The sequence below is a fragment of the Gobio gobio genome (genome assembly GCF_949357685.1).
Source record: "Gobio gobio genome assembly, chromosome: 4".
Lineage (NCBI taxonomy): Eukaryota > Metazoa > Chordata > Actinopteri > Cypriniformes > Gobionidae > Gobio > Gobio gobio.
Window position 1 is genome coordinate 57,239,324 of NC_137100.1, and position 24,707 is coordinate 57,264,030.

General features: G+C 36.0%; 1 protein-coding gene across 1 annotated transcript in view; it reads left to right on the forward strand.

Moving 5' to 3' along the window:
* mapk1 (mitogen-activated protein kinase 1) overlaps window positions 1–17,675 on the forward strand; it is a 49,422-nt gene extending 31,747 nt beyond the window's left edge. The window contains exons 3-9 of the mRNA XM_079816171.1: window positions 1,697–1,886; window positions 3,802–3,918; window positions 4,832–4,946; window positions 7,674–7,805; window positions 8,051–8,160; window positions 10,116–10,244; window positions 16,239–17,675. Of these exons, the coding sequence (XP_079672297.1) occupies window positions 1,697–1,886; window positions 3,802–3,918; window positions 4,832–4,946; window positions 7,674–7,805; window positions 8,051–8,160; window positions 10,116–10,232 (781 nt within the window). The 3' untranslated portion in view covers window positions 10,233–10,244; window positions 16,239–17,675. The remainder of the gene's footprint in view (window positions 1–1,696; window positions 1,887–3,801; window positions 3,919–4,831; window positions 4,947–7,673; window positions 7,806–8,050; window positions 8,161–10,115; window positions 10,245–16,238) is intronic.
* Window positions 17,676–24,707: the final 7,032 nt, after the last annotated feature.

Below are 24,707 nucleotides of genomic sequence, written 5' to 3' on the forward strand. Positions count from 1 at the left end.
GAAATCAATAGTCGGTAGGCGTGTGGATAGTGAGAGTAGTTTTGTATGATCTAATCGCTGTGTTGTTCTAGTGTGATTAGCATCATGCCAGAGCTGCTGTTGAAGGGAGTAGAAACACACAGCATTTTCTTTCTTGTGCTTCTGTATGTCCTGCTGAAATGTATTACAGAACATATCAAAAGGCTTTGTGTTGTTGTGGTTGTTGTTGTTTTAAATAGCCTTGTGCTTTTTTAGATTTTAGTTTGTCACAGCCTGAAATAAGCAAAGATTTACTACTTACCATTGTTGGTAGGCATTGGAATTATGAGCTGTCTAACTAGTTCTGACTCTGTTCTATAAGGATGTTCCAGTTCTATAGTGATTCCATTTACATTTTTGTACTTTTGAGGAATAAATCATAAATATAAAAAAGGTCAGTTTTTAGGATTAACTAGCATATGCACTAAAGTTCAAAAGTTTGGGATTAGTACGATTTTTGAAAAAGTCTCATGCTCACCAAGAATGCATTTATTTGATTAAAAAATAATATAGTAACATAAATAAAATGTATTCCTGTGAGGGCAAAGTTGAATTTTCAGCATCATTACTCCAGTCTTCAGTGTCACATGATCCTTCAGAAATTATTCTAATATGCTGATTTGATGCTGAGGAAACATTTCATATTATTATCAATGCTGAAAACTGTCACTATTCATCAATTTAATGCATTGTTGCTCAAATCTATTCATTTGTTTAAAAAAGAAGACTAAACCCAAACTTTTGAAAAGTAGTGAGTTGAATAAAACCCCAAAAATCTTTCGAATAACATTTAGGCCCTGCTTACACCTGGTATTAAGATGCGTTTTATTAGTTGGTCGATCGGATCACAAGTGAACGACACTAAATACAGGTGTAAACAGGGTCTAATAGGTTGAGCTTGTCCACTTTCGACCACTTCCAGAGGTAGTTGAAAACTCATTAGACTGCAAATGCTTTCGTAGTGTAAACGCTCATGTGGGTGAATGGGTTTGAACTTGTCGTTTGTCCAAAATGAGTCAAATAATGTGCAATCCCACGCTGAAATTCAAGCCCTGTAACACCAATCATGTTCATCCGGAGCAAAAGAAATGAGACCATCTACTCTCCGCTTACTGACCTAATGTGTAAATATTATGGTAAGCGCACTAGCCAGACCGGGATTAAAACTTTCAGTCCCAAGTTTAGCTTGAAGACGAAAAACGTACCAAGCTCAATCTTCTCCTACCATTCCTGATTCCTGACAAAAGCTCTCTGTATGCTTTTGCATCTCTGGGCGCGTTCATACGTACATTGCATGAGCTTTTGTCCATTAGGTCGAAAGTTGCATTTACCCGCCTATAGATCCTCCCCTCAAACAAAGACGGATTAAAATACCAGGGTATGTGTCTGCCTCGTCCAATTGTGATCCAGATGTACATAGAGCCTTAGTCTAGATGATCATTTTAGACTGTGTTGAAGTTGCATATGGTGAAAGTAAGAACATGGATTATTTTGAAATCTGATTTAAAGTACAAAAAGGGTTCAGAAGATTCTCACATTTAAATGAAATGTTTCTTCAACTGGCTGCACATGCCAAGATATCCGGTCTAAGTGTGTGAATATAGCATGAATTTAAATTATATGAAACCTTTTCTTAACCCCAAGCTTTGTTTTTGACCTTGACATTGATAAACCATAGCTACATTGTACAGGATCTGATGGAGACAGACTTATACAAGCTGTTGAAGACGCAGCACTTGAGCAATGATCACATCTGTTACTTCCTGTACCAGATCTTGCGAGGCCTGAAGTACATCCACTCGGCAAACGTTCTCCACCGAGACCTGAAGCCATCTAACCTGTTGCTCAACACTACTTGCGACCTCAAGGTGAAGCACATTGCAGATCTGTGCCATCATGTCATTTTTAAACGCAATGAACTGTGATTTCTGCATCACCAAATGGAATTGAAAAAATGTTTTCAGAACACTGCACCCATCGGTTGTCCAAAAAAGCACATAACTTCCATTTTACTAATATTATTTTCTATAAATGTTAAATATGAAGCTATTCCATTTCACAAAAACTTTAAAACTAAAAAATTAAATGAAATTAAAGGTCCGTCCGCTAGAGGTCGCCTATTCAAAACAAAGGCGTAGTTTGCTGATGCCACGAATCTTGGGACATGTGGTCTTCACCTCACAGCCGGTGGAAAAGAATCGGGATAGGACTCTGGCAGAAATCATGTTCATGGATGCGATTATTAACGTTACTGTAGTATGAAGCAGAGCAGGACCGAGTATTGTGGAGCTGAGCAAGGCCGCTGGAGCGATTTGTTAATAAGATGAAGGCAACACACGCCTCACGAGCAGCGGGACTTTTATTATGACACAGTCGCCGGCGCCACTTCCGCTTTTCTAGTCATGAGTATGAGGTAACGCAGCTCTGTTTATCATATTAGATACATTTGAGCGTGTGTAAAAGTATGACGTTACTCTGTGCGTTCGCTCGGCGGCTGCTATGACTCTTGTTCACACTGCAGTAGGAGTAAAGTGTTTCTGCAAAATAAAACGGTAAACCTAGGGTAACGCAGATATGACGCCATTGACAGGCGACTCCCACACACGTCCCGTTTCCTTGGTTAAAATACCAATTTTCTCACGATTTACAAATAGTTGGAAACATTTGGGATATTGTAAGTACTCAAATGAACAAAATGTATAATACTGGCCTAGTGGCTTTTGGATATTTTACTGAAATTGTTTTTACATAGTGCACCTTTAAGTAAAATGATCAAATATTTGTATAATAAATTTAGGCTTAATACTTAAGACTGTTTTTTTTTTTCTTCAACATTATTTATGATGTAGTCATTTTAGACTGTTCTGCGGTTTCAGACATAGTCGTATAGTATGGTAAGATGTACTTTAACAAAGGAAAAATAACATTCTTAAACAGGGCTTGACATTAACTTTTTGCTCACCAGCCACTGTGGCTAGTGGTTTTCCAAAATTACTAGCCACTCAGCATTTTCACTGGCCACAATTTTGACATCGATACCATGGGGGAAAACTGTCATATAGATATTATCTCGTAAGATAATGTGGCAGCAGGTATTTTAGGCTCTTGTCACTTTAAGACCGGATACGGATCCATTATACTGTTACACATGTGTTACACATGTGTTTCTAAAATATAACTGACTGTGAAAACTTGCTAAGACATTTTGACATTTATTTTGTGTGTATTTGACTGTTTAAGCGCAATAAGCAGCAGAAAAAAGAGAGAGGTGGCTTTATGTGCGCGCACTTTGGGCATGAGCACAAAATCTACAGGAATGAGTAAAATAATGTGCAATCCCACTCTGAAATTCAAGCCCTGAAACGCCAACAATATTCATCCGGAGCAAAAGAAATGAGGGGGGAGGGTTTGTGTGTCAACTCGCTGTCAGAGAGATAAGAGAGCGAGAAAACGCAAATGAGTATTTGCAGCTGAGTATTTCACTATTGATATGCATTTCAAAATCTAAATTTTTGACAACTCTAGATTGCACTTAGTTTATTTTTTCAGAATGCTTAAAAAAAATCAATATAAATATAAATTTCAACCTGTTACATGCCACTGCTGAAAGAAATCCACCCGCATTTGGCAGGTTGCCGGGTGTTAATGTCAAGCCCTGCCCTTAAACCTTTAACTTCATTTTCACCATACCATTATTGAATTAAAGTCACAGCAGGCTCAGCTAGGATTACGCTGGATACTCACATATGTCTGTAACCTCTGAGTTATTGCTTTTCATCTTAGGTCTGTGATTTTGGGCTCGCCCGGGTGGCCGATCCAGACCATGACCACACCGGCTTCCTGACGGAGTACGTAGCCACACGTTGGTACCGAGCACCAGAGATTATGCTCAATTCTAAGGTGAGAAATCACCGTTGATCTTTCAAAGTTTTGTTGGACTGATCATTCAAACACAGATTTGATTTAGTCTGGTTAACAGCGTTTTTGTCTCAAGCGTTTATTTGGTAGCTCTGTGCGACAGTTTGGTGTTCAGCCATTGTATTCATAAGAAATGAATTCAGGCTTCTGGCAATGTCTGCATATTAATGCCATGTTTGTATTCTCTCTCCTGAAGTATTACTCAGTGTTCAAATGCTTAGAAGACATGTAAAAACATGTTAATGCTGAATTTAAACTGTTCTTTTAGGATTGTTACTGTTAGCTTTTATCTCTATATTTTTGTATTTCATTTTAATTTAGGTAATTTTTCATAATGTTATCATGTGCTTTGTCATTTATTAATACTATTTAGGTTTAACTTATTTTTCAGTTTTATATCTAATACTTATATTTTGCAATAAAGTTTAATTTGTTAACGTTAGTTCACAATGAACACTAATACTTCTACAGCATATCTTAGCATGATCTTAGCATAAAAAGTTGTATCTGTTAATATTAGTTAATGCACTGTGTACTAACATGAACATTTTTATTAACTAACATAAACAAAGGTTAATAAATGCTGTGGAAATATTTTGTTCGTTGTCAGTTAATGCATTAACTGATGTTAACATATGAGCCTGAATTGTTGCGTTTCCATTTTAATTAACAAAAATAGTTAACGATAAAAATGCTTTTTTTCTAATAAGAATAGTTCGCACAAAAATGAAAACTGTCATCATTTGCCATGGCACCTTGATATGGTACCATATTTATGTACTGTGGTACTTCTAAGATTGCCATTTCATATTACTATTATACCCCCCCCCCCCCCCCCCCCCCCTAAATGTTAAATGTTGATAGCAATCTTCTTATATCTCTGTCTTTCTCTCAGGGTTACACTAAGTCCATTGATATATGGTCGGTTGGTTGTATTCTGGCTGAGATGCTTTCGAATAGACCCATCTTCCCTGGGAAACACTATCTGGACCAGCTTAACCACATCTTAGGTAAACAACCCTGTGGACTTTATATTTCCCTGCCTGCAGCCTTTGACGTCACAGCTCAGGGTAGCCAATAGTGAAGGTTTTGGGTTTATGATGTCCTTTTCCTGTAAGTATAGTGTCTTTAGTCACACATTTATAGCAGATTAGAACTCAAAAAGCTGTAGATTCCATGTCACATACTTCCAGAGCTGCATTGAGATGAATAGGAACGCTAACGGATATCTTTCCCGGGTATTCTAGCATTTATAAACCTGTTGACAACAAAGGAGATGCTTAACGGGCTCCCTGTGGAAGAAGGAATGAAGACTAAATAGTTTAATAAAATATTTGTTTCTTTAATAAAGGCAATAATAATAAGTATTATATTTTTCTTATTTTTTTATTCAATAAACATAAATAATAATATATATATTTTTATGTCATATTGGTACATTTTTTGCCAGTTTACAGCCCTACAGACAAGCACAGCAAACCTGGAGCTTTTTATAATAAACAACAATATGTTTTATAAATTATTTAAAAAAATAAAATATAATATAATAAAATATATTTTTTAAAGTCATATTGGTACTTTTTTTACAGTCAAGCTTTTTATGTTTTTTTATTATAAATTATTTTTAAAAATAAATTATAATATTTTTTCTTATTTTTTTTATTTAATAAAAATAAATAATAATTTATAAGTCATATTGATAATTTTTTTGCCAAATTTTGCAGCCCTACAGACAAGCACAGCAAACATGGAGTTGCATTTTAAATCACAATTTTTATCTGAAAAATTGCAATTACATTGTAAATTGAAATCAAACTAGATACTTGAGATTTTTCCCCATAGTTTTCATAAAGCTGTCCATCTGTAATGGAAACATGCTCACTCCCTCTGAATAATTGATGTACATTGCGCGCTCTTCAAAAAAGCTCGGCGTAAGCCATTCATCTCTGGGTTGAAACATGATGCATTGTGGTCAGTTTTGCATCGTAAGACTGAGATAAGCATTTGATGGTTATCGCCAAAAAGCTTAATCATCATTTCCCTTGCAAGTTGAAGCACATCAGATGTCAGTCGCTTCCCTTCTCTTTATTTTTCCTTTCTCCGTCTGTTGCATGAGGTAAAAATTCAGTGTTTCCTGTCGGAGATGCTGTTGATTTTGACCCTGCAACGAGCTGATAATGTCGTCCATGCTGCTACGTGTGTTTGTGGGTGTGTGAAGAGACAATCTGTGTAGTAACACTTTCTTGTGCGAGCAGATGTTTCCCTGTTGATAACGCTACTTATTTCCTCATTTAGATTGAGCGTGCACATCATTAGCTTGGCACACTGGGTTATTGTTGTACCGGCTTTCATTCTCTGGGCACTTCTTTTCTTGCATATATTCAATTTGGTGTCCACAGCAACCAAAAATAAGTGTCACCTTGTAATTAGGTTATTAAATGTGCCATATTCTACTATTGTTTTTCTTATTGTACTTCAAAGATTTCCAAATGGCATCCTTTATGATGGGCTAATCTCCATGTTGTATAGTCACGCGGTCAGCTACTGAATAGTTGTTTAAACATGAGCTGTTATATGTTAATGAGCTCATGGTTCTGATGTCAATACCAGAGTTTTCATAAATGGTCTGAGTGGGTTTAGGAAGCAGTTTTGTGTTGGGTTGGTTACATAGTACACTTAAAAAAAGGTTTCTTGAAGGTAAAGAAAATAATGCTTTTATTAAGCGAAGACGCAATAAATTTATATATAAAAATATATTACATTTTCCACAAAAATATTAGGCATGAGAAACAAATCATCATATTAGAATGATTTCTGGAGGATCATGTGACACTGAAGACTGGAGTAATGATGCTGAAAATTCAGCTTTTGCAGCACAGTAATTTTACATTTACAAATTTAGATTCATACACAATTTTACATCTTTACATTTTAAAATATATTAAGAAAAATATTTTTTTAAATTGTAGTAATATTTCACAATATTACTACTTTTACTGTATTTTTTGTTAAATAAATGCAGCCTTGGTGAGTGTAATACACTTTTTTACAAAAACATAATTACCAACCCCAAACTTTTGAATGGTAGTGTGTATCAAACTCTTATTTTAAAAGACCAAAGATAATCTTTTAAAGGAACACTCCACTTTTTTTGAAAATAGGCTCATTTTCCAACTCCCCTAGAGTTAAACAGTTGAGTTTTACCGTTTCTGATCTCTGGGTCTGGCAGTAGCACTTTTAGCATAGCTTAGCATAGATCATTGAATCTGATTAGACCGTTGGCATCTCGCTCAAAAATGACCAAAGAGTTTCGATATTTTTCCTATTTAAAACTTGACTCTTCTGTAGTTACATCGTATACTAAGACCGACCAACGGTCTAATCAGATTCAATGATCGATGGATTCGAATTCGATTCGGCTGAATGGATTCCAAAACGATAAAACTCAACTGTTTAACTCTAGGGGAGTTGTGGAAATGAGCCTATTTTCAAAAATAGTGGAGTGTTCCTTTAAGAGTGATGCTGTAAAGTATGAAACTTGAGAAAGTTGCAGTTGTTTTAGCTGGCCAAGTTGGCGAAGAATTATGCAACAAAACTAAGCACATCTGAAAGGAAGGAGTTCTTTCCCTTTTCTCTTTTGGTTTTATTCACAATTCATATACTCCTTATTGCACTTCTTCTTCTGTCCTTCTCCATCTATACTCTAATCGGTTTTATTTCTTTTCTTTCTCCTGTAGGTATTTTGGGCTCTCCCTCTCAGGAGGACCTCAACTGCATCATCAACATTAAGGCGAGGAATTACCTGCTGTCACTTCCTCTCCGCTGCAAAGTCCCCTGGAATCGCTTGTTTCCTAACGCAGATCCTAAAGGTTAGAGTTCTAATTTGGAGGCAAAGCCCCCTTAAATGCCAGTATGCATACTTGCAATTGACTTGCAAGGAATTTTGCCACTAATATTTGTTTTTCTGGTTATAACAATTAAAAGCTTAGCAGAAGTGTACTTGGTAACATCTATTAAAAATAATTAGTATCCACTAAATTTGTATTTAATGAAATGGTGTGATATTTGGGTTTGAGTGCTGTGTATATATATATTTGGCTCTGTTTTCTTGTAGCGTTGGACCTGTTGGATAAGATGTTGACCTTTAACCCTCATAAGAGGATTGAGGTGGAGGAGGCACTTGCTCACCCATACCTGGAACAGTACTATGACCCTACAGATGAGGTCAGTTCACTACTACTTTTATTTCTTAATTTCTTAATAACTTTTGATAATAGCATCTTTGTAGTATGAAGGAAAAAATTCATTACTAAAAATAAAAACTACACTAAGAAACAATAAGAGCAAAAATTGCTAAAACAATAATATAAACAATAATAATCTTCCATTCACATGCTTAATAATAATAGTTGTTTTTGTTGTTGTTGTTGTTATAAGATAAATATGCACTAAGAAACCAATAAGATCAGCAAGACAAACATTGCAGTAATAGTAATATTCCCTTCACATGCTTAATAATAATAATACTAATAACTATTATTATAAGATAATGCACTAAGAAACAAGACAAACATTGCAACAACTACAAAAATAATAATTATTATTATTATTATTATTAATAGTTTAGTGGTCATTATACCAAAGATTTGACCAGAATTAAGCATTCCGGTGCAATTTCAACTTCTAGTCAATCAGTCATAATGAAATAAATCCTGGCATGGATTATTTTGCACGGTGACTGAGTTTGGTTCATTTTGTTTTGTCATGGCCACAACATATTAACTCGTGGGAACGTGATATATCGTGATATATCATTTTGTCAAGGTAACGTCATCCTAATGTTATGGCCACGCTATATTATATTGCGCGCAATGTTCTTTGTTGTTTGAACGTCCTAGTCACGTCAGTGCTGACTTGCATGTTTGTACTGTACATTTTACCAACGACTGTTTTGAGTCGCAATATGATACTGGCTTTGGCCAAAAACTTTTGCTCAAAGATCAGCAGCGTATTTTATTTGTAAACTGGTAATGGCGGTTAAATTCATAATGAATAATCCTAGTATTTTTATTTCAAAGAACGCTCTCTTTATAATGGCTGAATCTGTCGATCACGCAGTGTGAGTTTTTCTGGACACTTGCTAAGACTCCCGTTATAGTGACACTCTTACACTACACAATGAATCTCTTACTGTATTTGTAAATCTCTTACCGTGTATGCAAAGATGTCAGCCAATCACAGCAGACATTCAAATCAGAGGGCTAAAATCAGTATGGAAAATAGCCATTTATTTCTAAATGTTTAATGTAAAAATCATATTAACATTACAACTATGCCTCAGGAAACATTATAAAATTATATTATTAAAAATACAAATTATTTAAAAATCCCGTTTATGACCCCTTTAAACTCGTGGCCATGAGAAATAGACGTCGTTCCCTCAACATAAGATCTCGAGGACATAAGGATGTTACCTCAACAAAATTAAGTTAATATGATGTTCCCACAAATGAATAAATCGTGGCCACGACATATGTTCCCACAAGTTAATATGTTGTGGCCATGACAAAACTATGTGAACTGAACATGTCCTCTCACCCGGTCACCGTCATTTTGTGATTCTGGGTGACTGACTTTAAAGAATAAATGTATAAATAAACTATTCTGCTGTCCTCTGCTTTCAAGAACACTATCTTCATCATGTTCTCTTGCTTATCTTAAGAGTTTATAGTGATCAAAGGTTGAGCGTTTCAAACGAGCACTATGAAGTGCACTTTATTAGCCACATGACCACAATAACCTTTGGCTATTTATAGAGTGTCTTTTAAGATGCGATTGGTTTTAGCATGAATCCAAGATTACTGATGCAACCATGTCACATTTTCTGTATTTTTTTGTGCCTTTTTTCAAAAACCGCTGTTTTGTTGATGCTTATTGTGTCTATAACATACAAAAATGACATTACATTGTTGCATGGTTTAGCACCCGTCCTATTGCACAAATGACTACACTGAACACCGTACTTAATGAATATCATTTGCGATTTTGTATGTAGGACTTCATCTACCAACACTGAAAAACAGCTTTAGTGGTTAATATTGTTGTACACAGGTATAGGCAAAGGAATTGTGGTTAAAGAATGTTATCCCATGATCCCATGCTTTATTTCTTCTTCACAGCCTGTTGCTGAGGCTCCGTTTAAGTTCGAGATGGAGCTGGATGACTTGCCCAAAGAGACTTTGAAAGAGCTGATCTTTGAAGAAACTTCACGCTTTCAAATAGCTTTCAGACCATAGGCTGTCACTCAGGTAAACTGCAGACTGAAGCCAAATGCTTGGGTTAAATGGACAATAGATTCAATCACATGATCAAAGAAAAAAGGATGACCGTTTATTTTGCAAAATAACCATGAACCATGAGCAAAGGATCAAGTCATTTTGAGCTCTTTAACCCTCTGGTGCTCTTCGTTTAGGGGTTGCATTGGTTGTCTTCCCGGTCATAAGTGACCTAAACATTTAAACTTCCTCCACCCCAGTAAAACCAATGCAATTTATTTTTCTTCAATAATATTTTTTCGTTTTAATTTTGTATTTTGAGATGATTTGATGGTATTTTTTAATATGTATGCAATAATTATGGTCTATTTTTTGGTTTAATTATTGCAGTATTTCAGGTTAAAATAGAGACTAGGCCTTCAAAATAATTTTTTTGAAGGCAGATTAGCGCCCCTTTTTTGGAATTATTTAAGAAGTCTATTAAAAAGACTATTTATTATAAAGTTTTAAACATTTTTTTGTGTTAGAAATATAGATTTTTTTTCTGTGAATTTGTTTTTGCAGATTTCCCATTCATTTCCTATGGTGTCATTTTTGACCGAAGAGCACAAGTGGGAGTAATTTTTTACGACCACTTAGCATGCTCGAATCATGCCCTCAATTTTTTTTGTGTGTTTACATACCTAATGCTAGACACCAAGTTTCATATCATTCTGATGAAGCTGTGATTTTTTTTTAAAAATTCCAAAAATGGTTGATAGGTTCAGTATTTCGTGTGTGTGTGTGTGTGTGTGTGTGTGTGTGTGTGTGTGTGTGTGTGTGTGTGTCAATATCACACTCTTGATGTTTTAGTGTCACCCCTTTACTGCGGTGTACTTTTTTTCAGCATTGTGGCCAATTTGTAGATTGTACACACACAAATTCTGTGAATTTTTGTGTTTTTGCAGATTTCCCATTCATTTCCTATGGGGGTCATTTTTGACCAAAGAGCACAAGTGGGAGTAATTTTTTATGACCACTTAGCATGCTCGAAACATGCCCTCAAATTTTTTTTGTGTTAACATACCTAATGCTAGAAAAGTCACCGAGTTTCATATTTTTCAGATGAAGCTGTGATTTAAAAAAAATTCAAAATGTGGTTCATAGGCTCAGTTTTTCATTGGTGTGCGTGTGTGTGAGAGTGGATGTGTCAAAATCACACTCTTGATATTTTAGAGTGTCACCCCTTTACTGCTGTGTACTTTTTTTCAGCATTGTGGCCGATTTGTAGATTGTACACACAAATATTCAGAGAATTTGTGTTTTTGCCGATTTCCCATTCATTTCCTATGGTCGGTCATTTATGACCGAAGACCATGAAGGCTACTTTTTTTTTTACGACCAATTAGCATGCTCGAATCATGTCCTCGATTTTTGTGTGTTTTTACATGCCTAATGCAAGAAAAGTAACCAAGTTTCATATCATTCCGATGAAGCTGTGATTTTTAACATTTCAAAACAGAAAATCTTCCGGTCAAAAATGACCGAAGAGCACCAGAGGGTTAAAGGCATAGTTCACCCAAAAATGAAAATTAGCCCATGATTTACTCACCCTCAAGCCATCCTAGGTGTATATGCCTTTCTTCTTTCAGACGAATACAATCAGAGTTATATTAAAAAATGGCCAAACTTCATAATGGCAGTGAATGGCTGTTTCTGTTTTGAAGTCCATAAAAGTGCGTCTATCCATCATAAAAGTGCTCCACACGGCTCCAGGGGGTTAATAAAGGCCTTCTGAAGCGAAGCAATGTGTTTGTGTAAGACAAATATCCATATTTAAAACTTTACAAACTGTAATCTCTAACTTCCGCTAACTGTCGTATGCACGTTCACGAGATACTGTTCTTTCAAAAAGAGGGCGGAGCTTCAATATCTTGTGCAACAACAACAGAACATGTCAAAAACTAACGGTGTTCAGTTCGAACCGGACTTGGACAATAATCCCTACAGAGCCAGAGAATAAATGCTGCATGGAGATAGAACAAGTATAGTTTAGTTTTTATTCCGGGTTTAACTTATGTTGCCATCTTGCTTTTATCCACTATTAGTACAAGCATGTTGTAGCGGACCCTATCCGAATGATGGACAAAACTTTACTGATGAATTTAATTAAGTTTATTGTTCATCACACAAAAGATGACACGTCTGTTTTCACTCAGGGAAATCACTGTACAGCTGAATAAAACAGTACAAGAAGTGCTCATTAAAGTCTTGTCCATAAACACTCCTTACAACTAACAGTAAACAAATATATACAGACCTCATGCCTTTTCAGGGGGTGCTTGATAAACGGGTCAACTTTATATCCGTAAAACAACTCAGATAAACTATTATAAGGTGCGCGCTCTCCCTTTTTATTACTGCCGTGACCAGTGTCGCTCCTGAGACTATAAGCTGGATCACGAAAAGTTGGTACTGATTCATCCTTGAGCTTTAACTTTTAACAAAACATGCCTTGAATTGTCCCTCTTTCAGGCAATGCACCTGCTTTGCTTACAAGACATTGTCACTATAGCTGCTCGGGTGCGGAAACGTGCAGATTAAGGGGCGGTAATATTTAGGGCTGCAACTAACGATTATTTTAATAATCGATTAATTTGACGATTATTTCTTCGATTAATCGATGAATCGGATTTTTAAAAAAAACATTAATTTCCAATCCTTTATTCAAAAACAGAAGTGACAGTGCAAATTCAGTGCAAAAAATCTTCAGAAAGTGCACAGGTTGCTACAATAAATCTATATAAATCTTTTTTCTTTTTTTTTATAAAGAAAAATACTAATCAGAAAACTTAATAGGATGTTAGAACTTGTTCTCTACCCTACACTCAGACGCACACACTCACAAACAAAATGAATGGGTTTAGTTAAATTGTAATGCATTAAGAATTTCTCTAAAATGTCCCATTATATACTCCTGGAGAAAACATCTACTGTATTAACCTATTAATATGAATGATATCCAATCCAGACACAGATTTAACTGCTGTGACATATTAAAAAATATTATGTAACAATTAAATAAAACTACTCCTCCTAAAGAAGAACACAATGTCTTATTTTCAATTAATGATATGCATTCTTTATAACAACTTGCATACAACATTCCTTATAGATTAAATATGGATTAAATAATTAATGTATAATAAATATAATGAATCCTTATTAAAACTAAAGCAGGTTAATGGACTGCTGTCACTTTAAGACCGAATGCTGACCGAAAATGACAATAGATATTAATCATAGTTTTTGTCATTTAAAGATGGTTTTGATTTTCGTCTCGTTTTTGTCTGTGAAAAATGTTGTTGATTAAAATACTGACAAATTATTTGTCAACGAAATTAACATAGCAACAGATTGAAAAATGAATGGGCCAAAAAAGGCAAGTGAATAAAAACGTGTCTTCAGTCTAGCAAACTATACCACCCCTGCTTTACTGCTGTTTTTAACAAGCTAACGCTAACTTGTCATGCATGTCAAGCTGGATAACGAGTAAACAAGCACTAGAAGAGCTACTAGAGGGACGGCACGCTCCTCACTTCCAAACGGAACAAAAGTGGGATTTTGTAGTGACTAATGCTGCCTTCACGTGCTATCGGAAATTTGATGATTCCGACTTCTGAACTCGTGATTACGAGCGCATTGCATTCAAGTTTCAAAATGTGAGGGCGTTCATGTGCAATGTTTACCTAGAAAAATTCCGAGAGCACGTGAAGGCAGCATTAACGTTCCCCTGCTGTTGAACTCCCTTCCTCCTCATCAAGGACTCCAAGATGTTTTCGTTTTAGGTGCTGAATCACCACCGTGGTGCTCCCATGCCATGTCGCATCACTTTTGCTGCAATTAACACACTTTTTCGATTTATTAATGGCGCTTTTCGACTTGTATGCTCGGCTCGGTTTGCTTATCCGCTGCGTGGTACGACGGGTACAGCACGGCTCGCCCGCTTCCACTCAGCTTTGCGCTCAACCAAGCTTTTTTTATACTCAAACATCTCCGCGTCTTATTGAGGGGCATAAAAGTCGCGCGACACAATGAATCGATAATGAAATTCGTTGCCAACTCTTTTAATAATAGATTTTTATCGATTTTATCGATTCGTTGTTGCAGCCCTAGTAATATTATAATAGATCCCCTTCCTACGTCAGAAGGGGAGAGAAATCTGAACGGCTCGTTTTTTTCACATGCTTGCAGAAAAAGGCTTACTAAAACAAAGTTACTGGGTTGTCGTTTTTCACGTTTTCTGGGTTGGTAGATGCACAGGGGACACGATTATAGCACTTAAACACGGAAAAAGTCAGACTTTCATGATGTTCCCTTTAAATATAAATATTTTGTAACAATGTAAATTAATTTCTTACTGAAAAAAAAAAACTTAATGGGTGGGTTGCACAAACAAGGATTAATCTCAAATCTAGATTAAATCAAGGTTTATCTAATAATTCTGTTGCACCAAACTTTAAACCTCATTTAAAAATAAGCAGGTTTACATTTAAACCATGACTTTAATCCTGGATATTATTTTCACAATAAACCTGGATTAACTTTAATCCTGTTGCTCCATCACTTTTAAACTCAGATTTAAATCTCAATTATGGATTAATTTTAAATTTACATGTGAGGAGGTTTAAATAAAGTGCACCTACAATTAAACTATGCGGATGATTGAACAGAGATGTCGTGAGGTCTCAGAGAGGTGTTTATTACAGATAAAAATGAAAAATAAAGCGAATTGAGCCATTAGAGTGTGAATGTCGTGGCGGCCCGTGAGTTTACGCCTGCTATCGATTCCGGGATGCGGATCCGTCACTCACCTTGGTGTCGGACAAACAAAAGAAGAGAGGAGTATATTTAGCATTGTTGGCAGCGGTGAAGATGAGGTGAGCGCCAGTGATCGCGGCCGCGCCTCGCGTTTCTCATGCCTGCTCCACGCGTGGCTGCTGCGCGGTGATCAAACGGGATGAGCGGCGCTGTCAAGAGCGTCACTCCGCAAATCATGACAGTTGTTTTGTCATAAATTACGCTGCCACAGTATACGCCATTATTAATTGATATATTTTACGCACACGCTGTTTTCATTGCTTGATCAGTAGGCTAACGGTCTCTCTGTAACGCTTTATAAAGACAGCTGACATTTTACAAGTTTATTTCCTTTATTGGCAAGAGCTATGTCAGAGAGAGAGTTTCTGGTGGTCACTAAAGAAGGAAATTGAATATTATTATTGTTGCTGTCAATGGCGAATCCATCATGGCGGCGAAAATGAATAGTAAATGGAGGTTTTAATCGCAGGTTAAATTCTAATCCCCGATTTGTTAATCTGGGTTTCAAATTAAGTGGTGCAACACAACTCGATTTAAAATAAAGCCTAGATCAAAAAATCCTCGATTAGCTCTAAACGGAGTTTAATTTAATCCTTGTTGGTGCAACCCACCCAATGACCCCAAACTTTTAAACACATTTAGTTAATGTGATTCAAATAAAGAATTAAATGTGTTTGTCAGGTGTGTAAAGACATGCAATGCTTCCGGATGATTCTATGGAGGGAGCAGCTCTTCCTTTTACACTTCCTGGATTACAAAACAGTGCCAAGAACATTATTAGTAATTATTAGTATGGCTACTTGCATACTGACCCTTAAACTTTTGAATACTAGTGTACCTGCTAATGTGTTTTATTTACTCTGCAAAGCCTATTTTTACTCTCATTTGGCACTTTGCAAACATCAATTTTGGACCCCAGATGGAATTTGGGTAACGCTTTATTTTACAGTGTCTTTGTTACATGTTTCTGTAGTAAGAACTATAAATTGGGCATAATTACAGGCAACTAACCCTAAACCTAACCTTAAAGTGAGTACATGTTTTTTAATATATATTTACACTGTTACACGACACATTAAAATAAAGTGTAACCAGAATTAGATTTTTATTTGCATTATGTGTTCCGTTTCGACCATAACTAAACCTTTTTTTTTTTTCTGTCTGTAGGTTTTGGTCTGGATTCGATCATACTGATGTTTCTGTCTCCACACCACTGTGCGCTGTGGTCCTCTTTTGGTCTTCATCGCCATCATCATCATCGTTATCTCCTCCTTTTCCTGAACCCTAAAACTACAGCCCTCAAAGTTCATCTGACCCCATTTAAAAACATGGACTCCTGCATCCTCCGGCTCTCTTGAAACCTCATTACAATGGAAGAAACGTGTAGAGCTTCTCTCACACTCTTCCTCTGCATCTCATCCTTCTCTCTTCTTGCTTATCTGTGCGAAAGTGTGCCTGCGTGTGTTTGTGGACCCATCTCGTTTCCGATTAACCCTTTTTTCCCCCTCTTGGTCCTGATACACTTAAGTAAAAAGAAACGTCTATGATTGTGTTAGTGTCGTGCTTCTCTTTAGCCTCCTGTTAATATTTCCTACAAGCTGCTTTTCTAAGGTGTCTGTAAGCCATTTTGAAGTCCCACAAAGGTCAAACGGGGAGAGAAACGAGGGCTCAGATCTCCTCTATTATTATATATATGCAGTGGACAAGCATTTATCCACATTGTGCATCGCCAATCTCCTCAAAGTGCACAGAGCTCGAAATTTGCCACGGTGTCTTTTTAAGGATTTAATATATTTCCATAAATGCAAATATGTATTTACTAATGACCCCTTAAAATTGCTTAAATCTTTAATTTATCAAATCATTTTTTGTACATTAACTCCTCCAATCCCCCTTTATGTGCCTTTAGGCAATCTTATGTAGAATATAGAAATATATAAATTTGTACATTGATTCTCAATCATAACTTTTAGAAAAGAGACTAAATTTGCTTAAGCACCAAAGAAAAGGCCGTTTTTAAGATGTTACGACACCACTCGTGTCCAAAAGTTGACCTAAGCCCTCACATTACCTGCAAAAAAAAAGTGCTATGCAGGTGAATGTATTTCCCAAAATTCAGGTGTGTTTGAATCTAAAGATGCACATAGGTCCATTTAGGAACTGGACTTTATCACTTAGCTAGGTCTAGAGGAACTTCTGGCATGGGACAAAGAACAATCTCGAGTTTTTTCAGTCATAACTGGCGAATTTCGAATCGATGTCTATTATAAACGTACAGTGCCTGCTGATCTGTATTCATTCTTTCTTTTTGTATATTTCTTTCTCTTTTTGCTTTCCCTGTCCACCCCCCAGCCGCCTTGTATCAATAAGACTGTGCCCCTTGCATGACTGTTAAAAAGCTTTCTATACAAAGAAAATGGAAGTGCCACACTGCTGGGGATTCCGCTATTGGACTCTCAGGTTTTTGTTATAACCTACCTTTTGTGGTCTCATATTTCCTATATAGAGTATTATGCGTTCAAAAAAGAAGAAAAAAAAACTCTTATTTTGCTTGTACATTTTGGTTGCACTTCTTTCAAAATCCAGGTTCCTTTTCAGTGTTTGAAGAAAAAAAAACAATAATCGAGAGTAGCTTTTTAGATGAACTAAATCAGCCAGCTCAACCAGAACGTCAGGTTTAATTCCACATGGAAATTAGGAGTCTCTAGCCATGGAAATGCACCTTTTATTAATCCATTTCAATCATAAGATATTTTCTGCTGGTGAATGAATAATGTGGTGCGTAGAGACCCAGGTGAAATGAAAGAGAATGTCTACCTGGAACTGTGCGTGCTATTTGTGCAATTAGTAAGCGAAATAGCACTTGGAACATTTGTGAAAACGGAGCTCAGTCGACGTCTAAGATATTAAGTTATTGATACTGATCTGCGCACATGTGCATGGCTTCTGCGAAGTGTTTCTTTTCCACACTTGTTTCCTCTTTGGTTTATTAACTCCACATCCACTGGCAAAGCGCCACCTAGTGGTGGTATCAGATGTGGATTGATCAAGGAGAGAACAGGCTATTATCTTACATGCATAATAAAAAAATAAAAGCAAAACTCTGTAAGATAGCTTCTGCCGAATCAGTGTGCAGCCTGTCTGTTTCTGTGTGCCTTTATGCATAACGAATACATTTATCGTGCAGCTTTGTTTTGTTGGGGATCAGTTGTGACTTTTTTTTGCGGTATACTCTTGAAATATATATATATATATATATGTATGTATATATATATATATATATATATATATATATATATATATATATATATATATATATATATATATATATATATATATATATATATATATATATATATATATATATATATATATATAATATATATATATATTATATATATATAATATATATATATATTATATATATATATATATATAATATATATATATATATAATATATATATATAATATTTCAAGAGTATATAAACATTTCATATATATATATATATTTAAAAAAAACTGAAAACCAAAAAAAAAAAAGTCATTTTAAGTCCTTTTTGTCACAGCTTATGTGATTTTGTTTGAGGAAGTATAAAGAAAAATAAATACGCCTTTTATTTTTTCCCTATACTTGGTTTGATCCTGTTGCATTTTGCCTTCAGTTCTTGGAAGTTTTGTGCAGAACTGTTTTTATTGTAAAGATGATTGTCTAGTGATTTATTATTAATCTTGTAAAAAAAAGTCTTGTGTATTAATCTCCTCTTTGTTAGCAATGGCCAACTTTTGTTGTGAATTTCACTTAAAAGCTTCAAAACTCCCAGGTTTTGGACCCTCGGATGTGTTTCAGAGGGTGTCGGTAAAGTCACTTGGGAAACTTGTGATTTACAAACATTTTAAAAATATATTAAAATCTTTTGAATCTATTGGAAAAAAGTGGCATTTTGTCTCAAAGGCTTGTTTTTACTGCTCAAAAAGACCGCCAACGTGCGTTAAGGATATTGATCTCTGCATCTGCCAAGTCATGTAACCTAGAAACAGCAGAATAAAACAAATTGTATTATAATTCTGCCTCATGTCTCCTTGATATTAGTGCTAGTGTTTCATGTGTTGAACTGCAAACAGCCTTGACATGAAAAGGATCTAATAATCTGTAGAAAACCGAAATACTACATTTTTTTTTTTTTTTTTTAAATCTGATTTGTTTTAACTTTAGTACAAATGTACTTTGTCAAATAAAAGCAAATAATTTTGGAAACAACATGCCTATATAGTATTTTTCTTGCGCATTATAAGCGGTATATATACGTGAAAATGTATGTCAACTCTCACATGGCAAATTTTTTTCTCTTTTTTTTGGCATTTAGTCTGAAAATTACTATTAAAAAGGTCCCTATATGAACTGGAATGCCTCAGTCTAGATCAATCTAAATTTACACTGAGGTGGCATTTAGTTTTTTCTTAATGCTGCTCAATCAGAGGTAGCATAAATGCATTTACATAGCAATTTCAGGTGGGTCAGAGCAGGCATAATTTGGTCTAGCTTTTAAGCAGCATTATATCATTTACACAGAATTTTGACCAGGCACAGGGCAGCCTTAAAGGGATAGTTCACCCAAAAATTAAAATTCTGTTTACTCACCCCTCGTGTTGTTCCAAACCATTTCGTTCATCTTTGGAACACAAATTATGATATTTTTAATGAGTAATTTCTGCCCATCCATTGACAACTACGCAACTACCTCTTTTGACACTTTAAAAAGTTCATAAAGAGATTGTGAAACTAATCCATATGAATTGAGCGCTTAGTCCATATTTTCTGAAAAGACTTGATCGCTTTATATTAAAAGATTGAATTTAGGCTTTATTCACATTTAAACATTGATCAGCAAGCATATGGAACCCCTCCTGTTCGAACCATAAACCATAAAAAAATATGGACGGCGCGACTTCATTGACTTCCGCTGACCAGAGTTGAAGCTTTCGTAGGCCCGCACACAGCGCTGACATCTTGGGACCGAGTCTGCGCAGTAGCGATCTTGGGACCGGAGTTGCGCAGTAGAGAGCAGGAAGTTGAGGCGCGATTATCAAAAGCCCGCCCACACTCTCACAGATGCAGAACAATTAATTATGTTGGTGTGAAATAAAGAAATGTAATATAGAAATGTAGAAATTAAAGCTAAAGCTTCAATCTCCTCCCCAAAATCACGAAAAAAAGTCTGTTAGTGCCTCAGTGACAACTTCACTCAGAGAAGCCGTCAATCTCAGCTGTCAATCATGACGTCACACCCCCTGTTTTTATAGCATCAAATAACTAACTAAAACTAAACTTATTTAAAAAACAAACACTTGAAATGAAATCATCGTAATAAAAACTGCCTAAAATGACAGAAACCATCTTTAGAAAACAATTATTTGAAGTGTAATTGAATTGTTTAGTGTGTCTCGCGTCCATTCTAATACATTGAGGGGTGGGGTTCAGGAGCTATACTGGAACCAGCCACCGGGGGGCGATCAAGGCACGGAAGCTTCAGTTTCTGACAGGAGTGCTGCAGGCTTGGTTCGAACCTGCCCTCTCTAAGCGGGACTTGAACCCGGGTCCACCGGCATGAGAATCTGAAGCTCTAACAAGGAGGCTAAAGGCTGCAACCTCTAGTGTCAGTCACTAGAGCATCTCTTGAGATCAGAGGAGTGAGGTTTACTCGCACAGCAACTACTAGCTGGCCTCCGTTACATTCACCCCCCTAAACCTCACTCCCATCCGGGTCACGGCACCATTGTAACCCCTCCTGATTGAACCGCCCGCTCCAAGCAGGGCTCAAACCCGGGTCCGCCGGCATGAGAGTCTGACGCTCTAACAAGCAAGCTAAAGGCTGCAACCTCTAGCGTCAGTCGCTAGAGCATCTCTTGAGATCAGAGGAGTGAGGTTTACTCGCACAGCAACTACTAGCTGGCCTCCGTTACACATAAACAGAAGCTCAAATGTGCAGCGTAACATGAGAATGAATCTCATTGGTTCTCGCAAGCCAAGCGAACATGCTTAAGCTTCCATTTACCACAACTGATGTGTGTGTTGATGAAAAGCCTAAATTCAATCTGTTCATCATATGAAGCGATCGTGTCTCTTCAGAAAAATTGGATTAAACCACTCAATTCATATGGATTAGTTGTACGATCTCTTTATGAACTTTTTGAAGCTTCCATTGCATGGACTGTCAATGGAGGAACAGAAAGAGCTCAGATTTCATTAAAAACATGAAATGTTTGAAGATGAACAAAAGTCTTACGGCTTTGGAACTACATGAGGGTGAGAAATTAATAACAGAATTTTCACTTTTGGGTGAACTATCCCTTTAACTCTGTTTTGTAAAGAAGCCTCTAACTAGTTGCTCTTAAAGTTTTTTGAAGGTAGGGTAGGCAATTGCTGAGGGGCTAGCAATAGCAAGTTAGCTATGAAAACATAAGATCCCACCAAAGACTGAATGTATCCAAAGCCACGCCTCCTTCAAAACACATGAGCCGTTATCCAAATTAGAATACTTCTCTACTATATAGTATGCGAAAAACAGTACGCAAACATAGTATGTCCGAATTCAAAGTATTCGTAACACAGTAGGCGAAAAGTACCCGGATGACCTACTTTCGGCGAGATTCTGAAGTGCTCATACGATGGACACTTTACTATCCCATGAGGCCAGGGGAGAGTGTTTATGAATGGAGGTGATGGGAGGCAACTTGATGTTGGTGGGTCACATGATAATGACAACATGGCGGATGTAGTACGTCCGGATTACATTCATGCTACATTTATTCATACTATATAGAACATACTTTTGTAACGGTTGCGAAGTTTGTTCAAATTCAAGTGTAGTACCTACTCACATAGTGCACGATTTTGGACGCAGTCATGAACACACACAGCAGAGTCTGCAAAGCCTCAGTGTTAAATTACCTCATGTCTCAAAGCACATTACAATAATAAGGAATGTAAATAACGTACAGAGCTCTTACTTGTTGTACCACCTGACTGCTGCAGATTCATTTCGGTGTTGATAGTGTTGCATAGCAACGCATAAATCCAAGTCTGAGGAAGGGAACAACTCCGGGTAGAACGTCACGGGTTGCCATCTTGTAATTATGGTTACGACATGGCATGAACGCAGCATGAGCTTGTTGTTTTGGCTCAGGAGGAACTGTAAAAGGTGGCTGTTGTTTGTTTTTGGCAACTATGATAGCCTTACGGAACGCACTGATGGCGTGTGATGTCTGCGCGAGCAGGTGCACGGACGCATGGAAATATATATGTTGACAGACAGGTAGGACATTGTATCACTGTATTGGACGAACATTTTTTAGTCCTGAGACTTCCACAGAAGATAAATAGGGTAAACGTACCTATTAAGCTCAAGTACCCATTAAGCACACCACTATCTTTGAGCTCAGATTATAAAAAGAAGAAAATAATGTATTATCGTCCTTGATGTCTTAACCAATTGATGTGTTTGTTACTATATACCTCCTGTAATTTCAAGCTAATCAGACCATTGCACACTGAGATATAAGTATCTGTGTTCACACTGTCTGGCGGCCATTTTGAAAGCTGTCTGAAAACTTTCACCAGAAGAGTAGCCCCTTAAATGTGCATTTTGTAGATATGGATGCCTTTATTTTGGATAAGTATAACTTCTTACTGCAAAATTAAGAAATTCATGTTTAGACTTTTGCATAACCTGGAACCTGGATGTGGGAAATAATTACAGTTCGATCCAAAAGATAGTTTTAGCAAACATAGCATAGATGCTACAGAACATTGTTAGCTTACTAGCTGTATAAGATTGTGGGCTACACTAATATATTACTTCACAGGCATTACTGGCTTGTACTTTTAAATCCATTATATTATAAATGTACAGTTTATTGATGTTCTGTGGTTTTATTTTTTAAAGACTTCATATTATTCATGTAAGGGGAGCTTAAAGGGTGCACTACTATAATCACAGCTTCAGTGTGACATCAATACGATGTCAATAATAGCTGTTCATATTAAAATATGCATGAACTTAATACATGACCTAGATTATTTATTTAGCAAAATTGTCCTTTTAATTTAATAATATTTATTAATAATTAAAAAGAAATGTTGCTGTTCCATTTAAGCTCCTCCGCATTGAACGTCTATGTAAATACTTAATAAACAGACTTGAAGTGACAACCATGAGTTAATACTTAAAGTTAATCTTTATTAAATTATTCTTTAAAAATGTTGTTTAAAATAAACAGGAATTTTCCCCAAAAAACATGTTGTGAGCTAGCTTAATGGCAACAGGGGTGTGCTTAAAGGGTACAAACATGTACCCATTAAGCACAGACAGACTTTTTGCATTTAATGATGCTTTTGTCATTTAAAATAAAATAAAATATTATTGTGTGAGAGATTAATATTTGATTTTAACATAACTTCTTGTACTCAAACCAATACCCTGTGTGCTAAAATGTCTCAATAGACTTTGGTGAGCTTAATAGGATACGATATATATGCCCAAATATTTAGACCACTTCTATTATTGATTGATTACAGGATGTGAAATAAGTTTCAACCAGTATAACAAAAAGTGTTTATCAAAACAAATGGCTTACCCTACCTTTAAGCAGTGCTGTTAACTAAAATAGTGCTATATTAAAATAACAACAAGAATTAAAGCTGCGAGCAGAATTTATCGGGGTTCAAGCAGTTTAAGACCTTTAAGCACATATGCATAAAAATATATTATTTTTTATTTAACAAGCATGTCACCACTTCAAAAACCAAAAGTAACTTATAAAAGATCATATAAGAGATTCAAAGTGTACAGCCAACAGAACTGGGAGCAAGGAGGATTGGGAGGTCAATTGCAAATTAAAGAATTTAAGTTATGAAAATTAAAATAAGTGAACATAAATATGTTCAATAAGTTTGCTAATGGTTCTTAGCAAAGTTTGTGAGCAAATTTAAGTGTTTAATCATTTTCAGCATGCACATTGAGAGGGACACTCAACAGGAACAGGATTAACACAGATGATAGATGACTGCTTAGCACAGATTGAGGAAAATAAATTAGGAGCAGTATTGTTAGATTTTATTTTACAATTACTTTTCATACTGTACATTGGTTTAAAAGTTATCTGTTTAATAGGGGACATTGTGTATTTTATATTGGACGTTTTTCAGTTGCAGTGTGGTGTGCCTCAAGGAAGCTGTTTAGGACCATTACTATTTTCTATTTGACCAATAAACTTCCTCTTGTTGTAAAGTGTGCACGGACAGACATGTATGCAGATGAAACAACATTATATTTAACTGCAACATCAATAAAGCAATTGGTCAATGTGGGTACAAAATAAGAAGTTTGTTGTAAACTTGACAAAAACCACAAGCATTTTGGTGATCCATAAATCAGAGTAATATCTGAAATGTCACTCACCAAAGCCAGATATACTATTAGAATAACTATTTCAGATTATTAATTAAAGGTAATTGAAGATTGTCTCTCTGCTTTGTTTTATAAGTAATCATTTGTCGAGAGTTCCTAATGTCCTGTAATGTCAACTTATATATATTAGTACTAGTCATAATTTCAACACCAGGCATGCATCAAAGG